This window comes from Galeopterus variegatus, unplaced genomic scaffold (genome assembly GCF_000696425.1).
Source record: "Galeopterus variegatus unplaced genomic scaffold, G_variegatus-3.0.2 Scaffold1579, whole genome shotgun sequence".
Taxonomy (NCBI): domain Eukaryota; kingdom Metazoa; phylum Chordata; class Mammalia; order Dermoptera; family Cynocephalidae; genus Galeopterus; species Galeopterus variegatus.
The window spans coordinates 295-8,782 of NW_007727690.1; the positions used below are offsets into that span (position 1 = coordinate 295).

Sequence of the window (8,488 nt, forward strand, 5' to 3'; positions counted from 1 at the left end):
AACCCAGCAGCAGCCCTGAATCCTAAGACTCCTCCTCATTCCCGGGGAAGAGACCATTCCCCAGAAGCTATAACGTATGAGGGCTGGGACGCAGTCTGAAGGGCAGCAGAGGCTCTGGCTCGAGCAGAAGCTCACCGTGTCATGGAGGCACCTGCAGTAACAGTGATGTGATGGCGGTGGTGGTACTACTGGTGGTAGCAGCAGTGGAGGTCCTAGTGGTACGAGGAGGAGTGGCGGTGTTAGTAGTGGTGGAACTAGTGGTGGTAATAATGGTGGTACTGGTGGTAGTGGGTAGCAGTGTAGGCAGCAGAGGGAGTAGTGGAGGTCATAGTGCTGGTGTTAGTGCTGGTGTTTGTGGTGGTGTTTGTGGTGGTACTGGTGGTGGTACTAGTGGCAGTGGTCATGGCAGTGGTGGTACTAGGGTGATCGTAGTGGTAGCAATAGTGGTGGTAGCAACAGTGGAGGTCATGGTGGTAGGAAGGGGAGTGGTGGTAGTAATGGTGGTACTAGTGCTGCTGGTGGTGGGTAGCAGTGTAGGTAGCAGAGGGAGTAGTGGTGGAAATAGTGGTAGTAGTGGTGGTGTTAGTGGTGGTACTACTGGTGGTACTAATGGTGGTCATAGCGGTGGTAGTAGCAGTGGTAGTAGCGGTGGTAGTAGTGGTGGTAGTGGTGGTGGTACTGGTGGTGGTAGTAGTGGTGGTACTAGCGGTCCTATTAGCGGTGGTACTAGTGGTGGTAGTAGCAGTGGTACTAGCAGTGGTAGTAGCGGTGGTACTGGCAGTGGTAGTAGCGGTGGTACTGGTGGTGGTACTGGCAGTGGTACTGTCGGTGGTAGTGGTGGTGGTACTGGCGGTGGTACTAGTGGTGGTAGTAGCGTGGTCATAGTGGTGGTAGTAGTGGTGGTACTGGCGGTGGTACTAGCGGTGGTAGTAGCGGTGGTACTGGCGGTGGTACTGGCGGTGGCAGTAGTAGCGGCGGTACTGGCGGCGGTACGGGCAGCGGTACTAGCAGTGGTAGTAGCGGTGGTACTAGCGATGGTAGTAGGGGTGGTACTAGTAGTGGTACTGGAGGTGGTACTGGAGGTGGTACTAGCAGTGGTAGTAGTGGCGGTACTACTGGTGGTCATAGTGGTAGTACTAGCCTTGGTAGTAGCGGTGGTAGTAGTGGCCGTACTAGTGGTGGTAGTAGCGGTGGTACTGGCAGTGGTAGTAGCGGTGGTACTAGCAGTGGTACTAGCGGTGGTAGTAGCGGTGGTATTAGCGGTGGCATTAGCGGCGGTACTAGCGGTGGTAGTAGCGGTGGTACTAGCGGTGGTATTAGCGGTGGCATTAGCGGCAGTACTAGCGGTGGTAGTAGTGGTGGTAGTAGCAGTCGTACTTGCGGTCGTAGTAGTGGTGGTACTAGCGGTGCTATTAGCAGTGGTAGTGGTGGTACTAGTGGTGGTAGTAGTGGTGGTAGTAGCAGTGGTACTAGTGGTGGTAGTAGAGGTGGTACACGTGGTGGTAGTAGCGGTGGTACTCGTGGTGATACTAGCGGTGGTAGTCGTGGTGGTTCTAGTGGCAGTGGTCCTGGCAGTGAAGCTAGTGCACAGCACAGGTGCTGGAGACGGAGGTAATATAACTTCCCTGATACTCTTTTATCACCTTAATACGATTAAAGAAACCTCAACTCAATATCGCTTGAGGTTTTTTAATTGTGTAATTGCAGGTCTGCTTTCTGTCCCTTTCTCTCTCGTCTCCATCTCTAGAAATTTGGGGTAGGGGAGGGAAGTCTTATTCCATCCTGCGCAAGCAGAAAACCCACTCTTCCAAGTGCTGGTGAGGACGCAGAGAAGCTGGGTGTATTGTGCACGGCTGGTGGGAACGTAAAATGTACGGCCTCTTGGGAAAACAGCTGGGCCCTTATACACTAAACATGCACTTACCATATAACCCAACAATCACGGTCTTGGGCATTTTGCCCAAAGAAATGAAAATATGTTCACACACAAAAACTTGTTTACAGATGTTTATAGCAGTGTTATTCACAATAGCAAAAAACTGAAATGTCTTTCAGCAGATGAATGGTTAAACAAACTCTGGTACCCCATGCAATGGAGCACCACCCAACAGTGTAGAGGAATAAACTTAAAATACACAACTGTCTCGAACAGGTCTCAAGGGCATTATGCATAGTGAAAAAAATCAATCTCAATCGGTTACATACTATATAATTCCATTTATATAACATTCTCGAAATGACAAAAGTGTAGAGATGGCAAATAGACTACCAGTTGCCAGGGGACAGGGACGGGTGTTGGTGGGGGGTGAATATAGGAGGGTCTCGTGAGGGAGCTCCTTTGTATGAGTGGAATGTTGATTTGGGTGGAGGTTACATGAATCTATACATGGGATAAAGTCGCATAGAATNAAAAAGGTCCAGAAAGTCAGAAATATCCCAAAATACCAAGACACTGGTTTATGACCCTGCGTGGGGAACTGTCACCTAGCTAGATATTGAAAAGGGTCATATTTGCCTTAAAGAAACAGCATTTTCAGCATATACGAGTATTACAATCAGCTACAAATGTCTGTGTCTTAAAAGCATCATCATTCTCACCCTGAGGAAATGAAAAAGTGTCCAATTCTTGGGCCCATGCAATCTGGTCTGGTCTTTCTGCTCCCCCATTAACTAACGAACTCCAGCCAGTAAGAGCGCCCGTTGGCACCTATAGTATTGATGGACTGGTAGGACAAAAGAAAACAATCCCAGGCTAATTTCAAGCCCCAATGGAAAATNAGTAGCGGTGGTAGTGGCAGTGGTACTGGCAGTGGTAGTAGCGGTGGTACTGGCAGTGGTAGTAGCGGTGGTACTGGCAGTGGTAGTAGCGGTGGTACTAGCAGTGGTAGTAGCGGTGGTACTAGCAGTGGTACTAGCGGTGGTAGTAGCGGTGGTACTAGCGGTGGTATTAGCGGTGGCACTAGTGGCGGTATTAGCGGTGGCATTAGCGGCGGTACTAGCGGTGGTAGTAGCAGTGGTACTAGCGGTGGCATTAGCGGCGGTACTAGCAGTGGTAGTAGTGGTGGTAGTAGCGGTCGTAGTAGTGGTGGTACTAGCGGTGCTGTTAGCGGTGGTAGTGGTGGTACTAGTGGTGGTAGTAGTGGTGGTAGTAGCAGTGGTACTAGCAGTGGTAGTAGAGGTGGTACACGTGGTGGTAGTAGCGGTGGTACTCGTGGTGATACTAGCGGTGGTAGTCGTGGTGGTTCTAGTGGCAGTGGTCCTGGCAGTGAAGCTAGTGCACAGCACAGGTGCTGGAGACGGAGGTAATATAACTTCCCTGATACTCTTCTATCACCTTAATACGATTAAAGAAACCTCAACTCAATATCGCTTGAGGTTTTTTAATTGTGTAATTGCAGGTCTGCTTTCTGTCCCTTTCTCTCTCGTCTCCATCTCTAGAAATTTGGGGTAGGGGAGGGAAGTCTTATTCCATCCTGCGCAAGCAGAAAACCCACTCTTCCAAGTGCTGGTGAGGACGCAGAGAAGCTGGGTGTATTGTGCACGGCTGGTGGGAACGTAAAATGTACGGCCTCTTGGGAAAACAGCTGGGCCCTTATACACTAAACATGCACTTACCATATAACCCAACAATCACAGTCTTGGGCATTTAGCCCAAAGAAATGAAAATATGTTCACACACAAAAACTTGTTTACAGATGTTTATAGCAGTGTTATTCACAATAGCAAAAAACTGAAATGTCTTTCAGCAGGTGAATGGTTAAACAAACTCTGGTACCCCATGCAATGGAGCACCACCCAACAGTATAGAGGAATAAACTTAATATACACAACTGTCTTGAACAGGTCTCAAGGGCATTATGCATAGTGAAAAAAATCAATCTCAATCGGTTACATACTATATAATTCCATTTATATAACATTCTCGAAATGACAAAGTGTAGAGATGGCAAATAGACTACCAGTTGCCAGGGGACAGGGACGGGTGTTGGTGGGGGTGAATATAGGAGGGTCTCGTGAGGGAGCTCCTTTGTATGGATGGAATGTTGATTTGGGTGGAGGTTACATGAATCTATACATGGGATAAAGTCGCATAGAATGACACACACGAACACATACATGAATGCACATAACGTACCGTGAAATCTGAATATGGGCTCTGTATCCCGTTTCTGGTTTTGATATTGTTTTATAGTCAGATAAGATGTCACCACTGGAGATAGGTGGGTGAAGTGTACACAGGACTCTGTATTATTTGTGCAACTTCCATGAGTCTATAATTTTTTCAAAACATAAAGTTAAAGTACACCTTCTGCCCAACTAAACTCATGTACTCCAACTCTCTGACATTTCCACCTGCCTGTGTCAAAGGCTGCTCAAATTCAGCAAGTCTAGAAACAAACCCATCTCCCCTCCACTTGCAATCCCCCAGGCCCATCCTGTTCCTCCTCTGGTATTCCCCAGCTCCGTGTCAATTTCAACCATTCCATCCAATCGTGCAGGCCAGAGATGTCACAGCTCATTCCTGACACTCCCTTGTCACAACCTTCCCCACCGCCAATATCTAAATTATCATCAGGTGCTATTATTTTAACCCCATAAATGCCTCCAGAATCTATGGGCTTGTTCTGTCTCCACTGTCTGCACCTAGTCCCGGCTGTCACCACCTTCACGAGGACCACAGCGATGGCCTTTCCACTCTATTCAATCGTCCCCACTACAACTCATTCTGCACACAAGTAATTTTTTCCAATGCACATCCAAGTATGTCACCCCTCTGATTTAAGTATTTTAAACACTCCCATTGCTCTTAGGACAGACAAACTCCTTCCCACAGCCTCAGAGGCCCCAGAGTTGTGGCCAACACCTCGTTAGCTTCAGCTCTGCCCAGCCCTGCCAGTGCAGGCTTCCAGTCCTGCCAGCCCCCTTTATTCCTGGGGATGGGCTCTGTAGCCCCCAACAAGGGGCCTCTGTGCCACCTGTTTCTTTCCTCCAAAATGGTCTTCCCTTTTTTGCACAACTGGCTAAGACCTGTTCTTCCTTCAGCACTCAGCTCATCGGTCACTTCTTCAGGGAATCCCTCCCCGACCTCATCAAAATAAAACTGTTCTGCTCGCTCATAGTAGGTGTTCACTGGACAGTCTGTGAATGAATCAATGAATCATTGCACTGGATCAGTGATGAATCAGCAAGCATTTCAGGGGGCATTGGGACACAAGGACCTCCATGGAGACACCTCCCCTTTATCTCCCGCCCCGGCCAGCCTCAGCCCAGCTGATCCAGCTAGCTAGCCGTCACTACAGCACTTTGGAATGCAGATTACTGTGATCAGATTGTCTGATTCCAAGAGATGCCAGAAACCCAAAATTTTATAGGACAGCCCCTGAAATTTAAGTGTTGGCAACTAATTTTTTTAAGTTTCTGACACTGTGTGTGACCAACAAACATCACTGGGTGGAACCCTGTATCAAGAATGATGTCTGCTTAACTAACCAGACTTCACTTCAGACAAGCCTCCGTCTTTACTAGAGTTGTGAAATTCAAACGCCCCATTAATAACTAACAACCAGTCTGTAAGTGCTGTGTTGCTTGCTTCCTTCAGTGCTCTACTTTCACGTTCCCCCACTCTTTCCACTGTTTTGCTTTCCAAGTCCACACTGGACAAAAAGGTCCAGAAAGTCAGAAATATCCCAAAATACCAAGACACTGGTTTATGACCCTGCGTGGGGAACTGTCACCTAGCTAGATATTGAAAAGGGTCATATTTGCCTTAAAGAAACAGCATTTTCAGCATATACGAGTATTACAATCAGCTACAAATGTCTGTGTCTTAAAAGCATCACTCCTGGGGACGGGCTCTGCAGCCCCCAACAAGGGGCCTCTGTGCCACCTGTTTCTTTCCTCCAAAATGTTCTTCCCTTTTCTGCACAACTGGCTAAGACCTGTTCTTCCTTCAGCACTCAGCTCATCGGTCACTTCTTCAGGGAATCCCTCCCCGACCTCGTCAAAATAAAACTGTTCTGCTCGCTCATAGTAGGTGTTCACTGGACAGTCTGTGAATGAATCAATGAATCATTGCACTGGATCAGTGATGAATCAGCGAGCATTTCAGGGGGCATCGGGACACAAGGAGCTCCATGGAGACACCTCCCCTTTATCTCCCGCCCCGGCCAGCCTCAGCCCAGCTGATCCAGCTAGCTAGCCGTCACTACAGCACTTTGGAATGCAGATTACTGTGATCAGATTGTCTGATTCCAAGAGATGCCAGAAACCCAAAATTTTATAGGACAGCCCCTGAAATTTAAGTGTTGGCAACTAATTTTTTTAAGTTTCTGACACTGTGTGTGACCAACAAACATCACTGGGTGGAACCCTGTATCAAGAATGATGTCTGCTTAACTAACCAGACTTCACTTCAGACAAGCCTCCGTCTTTACTAGAGTTGTGAAATTCAAACGCCCCATTAATAACTAACAACCAGTCTGTAAGTGCTGTGTTGCTTGCTTCCTTCAGTGCTCTACTTTCACGTTCCCCCACTCCGTGATGAGAAAGACATTCTTTGGTTGTCAAACTGGCAAGAAGCTTTTTAAGAGATCTACATCTCTAAGGGGCAGAGAAAGGATTTACAATTACTAGTTTTCTAAAGTAAATGCTCTTTACTTTAGAAGGGGAGGTCAGGGGCCAAGAGTCAGGAAAAAGCCTGTCTACAGTGCGGTCCAGCTGAGGAGACCATTAGTCATCTTGGTCACCTCAGCGTCCTCTCTTGCCCACATTCCCAAACTTCAGTTGCCCATGTGAGAAGGGGGCTGGGCAGAGGGTGAGAGCCGCGGCTGGCTGCATTATGTCCAGAGGTGCACCATCTTGAAGACAGCACCACAGGCTGGCAGTATCTGCTCACCTAGTGTCAGCAGAGCTGATCTAATGAGACAGGTTGGGGCCAGTGACTTGCTCCCCCAGGTCTCTTTTCTTATTGACTTTTTTCCTGAGGTTCTGACACTGTTTCCACTTGGGTGGGTGAGACTGTTACCCACTACATTAGTGCCTGAGGCAAATATCCAAGAAGATATGCATCTTTCTTTCCAGGACACAATTTCTACTGATATTTTTTATTCTGCTCTGCATTTAAGCAACTGTAGGGTTTTTCCATCACTTTCCCATAAGTATTTCTCTGTACTTTTGTTCATCATATGTCCCCCAGCCTGTGCCTAAAATAGCCTTCCCCTGTTTACTTTACCTGATCTTCCAGAACCCACCTTCAGTTACGGTGGAGACTGCGCAAGCCCCGCACCCATCTGTATTGGGACACGACCACCTGGGGGTCAGCCCCGCCTCTCCCCAGAGCCAAGCTCCCCAGCCCTCATCCATCCCCAGATTCAGCCCTTCCTATTGTATGGTCAGACACCCAAGCTTTGCTCCCCGCAGCAGGAATGAGGGTGGGTCCCCAAGTGCCAGGGCAGCTGCAGAGAGTCCTGAGACTAAGTCAGAGGGACCAAAATGATCAGGGAACACTCTGAGCACAGCATGCCTGAGGCGGGGGTCAAGGTAGGAGCCAAATGCACCTGTGCATCTGTGTGTCCTCAGTTATGGGGGTATGTGTGCACATGCACATGTGTATACGGCCATACGTGTGCATACATGTGTATGAGAGGGCTGTTGTATGTGTGTGCAAAGGTGCCTCATGCATGCACATGTGAGGTATGTATACACACACAGGTGTGCCTGGGTATGGTGTATGTTCATACCTGCATGTGCTCACCTGGACATGGGTGTATGTGTGCATGCTTACGGATGGAAAGGAAGAAGAGGCAGACAGGAACACTTATCTTGGCCAGAAAACAATCATCTGAAAGCAAGTTGGCCAAAAGCAAATTGGTCAACATGATAGTTCTTTTCAAAAATTAAATCGCTTCTTGGCCTTTTGGAAACTGTATACTGTAAGCAGTGTTGTCAAAATTGCACATTGATGCTCTATTTAAATCAAGCATAAAAATTAATATTCACAGTCTTGGTTTTTCCATGTGTCTTCACCTTCATTCCCCTAAAAGCAGAGCCCAAGGTAAAACACTCGCACGCGGTTAGCTTATTTAAGAAGTGATCTCAGGGCACAGAAGTGGGGATCAGGAACGAAGGCCAGCACTAGGGTTGTGCAGAGATGACCAATGCTATGACTGCCTGGTGCTCCATTCTGCTGGAAGCTTCTGAGAAGCAGGTCAGAATGCATCACAAAATCGTCTACCTGGGGGGTGGAAGGGAGAAGCACATACCCATAGACTCCCCTTTCCACGGCTAAGGTTGGGTTCCCACGGCCACAGCATGAGCTCCCATCTCCCAGTTGCACAGATACAAGTGCTTCCTGCACCCAGTGTCAGGGGATCCCCAGGCAGGAAGATGCAGACACCGCTGACACTTCAGGCGAGGCACTGTCAGAACAAAGCAGGAAACAGTGTTTACAGTAACCATCTGCCTTAGCAGGGGGTGAGTCAGAGGTCAG

The 8,488-nt window shown here is 48.3% G+C and overlaps 1 protein-coding gene across 1 annotated transcript; it reads right to left on the reverse strand.

Annotated features, from left to right (window-relative positions):
• Positions 1-254: 254 nt before the first annotated feature.
• On the reverse strand, positions 255-7,777 carry LOC103594575 (cell wall protein DAN4-like). The gene is made up of 7 exons (XM_008577808.1): positions 7,754-7,777; positions 3,162-3,220; positions 2,917-3,100; positions 2,805-2,875; positions 959-1,553; positions 508-917; positions 255-417 (listed from the first exon to the last, which is right to left on the reverse strand). Exons 1-7 carry the CDS (start codon positions 7,775-7,777, stop codon positions 255-257), a joined length of 1,506 nt encoding a protein of 501 aa, XP_008576030.1.
• Positions 7,778-8,488: the final 711 nt, after the last annotated feature.

What these genes read in the sequence shown, in the direction of transcription:
- LOC103594575 (XM_008577808.1), bottom strand. Translation starts at nt 7,777, where the DNA reads ATGCACACATACACCCATGTCCAG. An exon ending in CACCTCTACTACCACTGCTA is followed by an intron (nt 3,101 to 3,161) that starts GTACCACTGCTA and finishes CACCGCTAACAG; the next exon opens with CACCGCTAGTACCACCACTA. An exon ending in GTACCACCGCTACTACCACC is followed by an intron (nt 2,876 to 2,916) that starts GCTAGTACCACT and finishes TACCACTGCTAG; the next exon opens with TACCACCGCTACTACCACTG.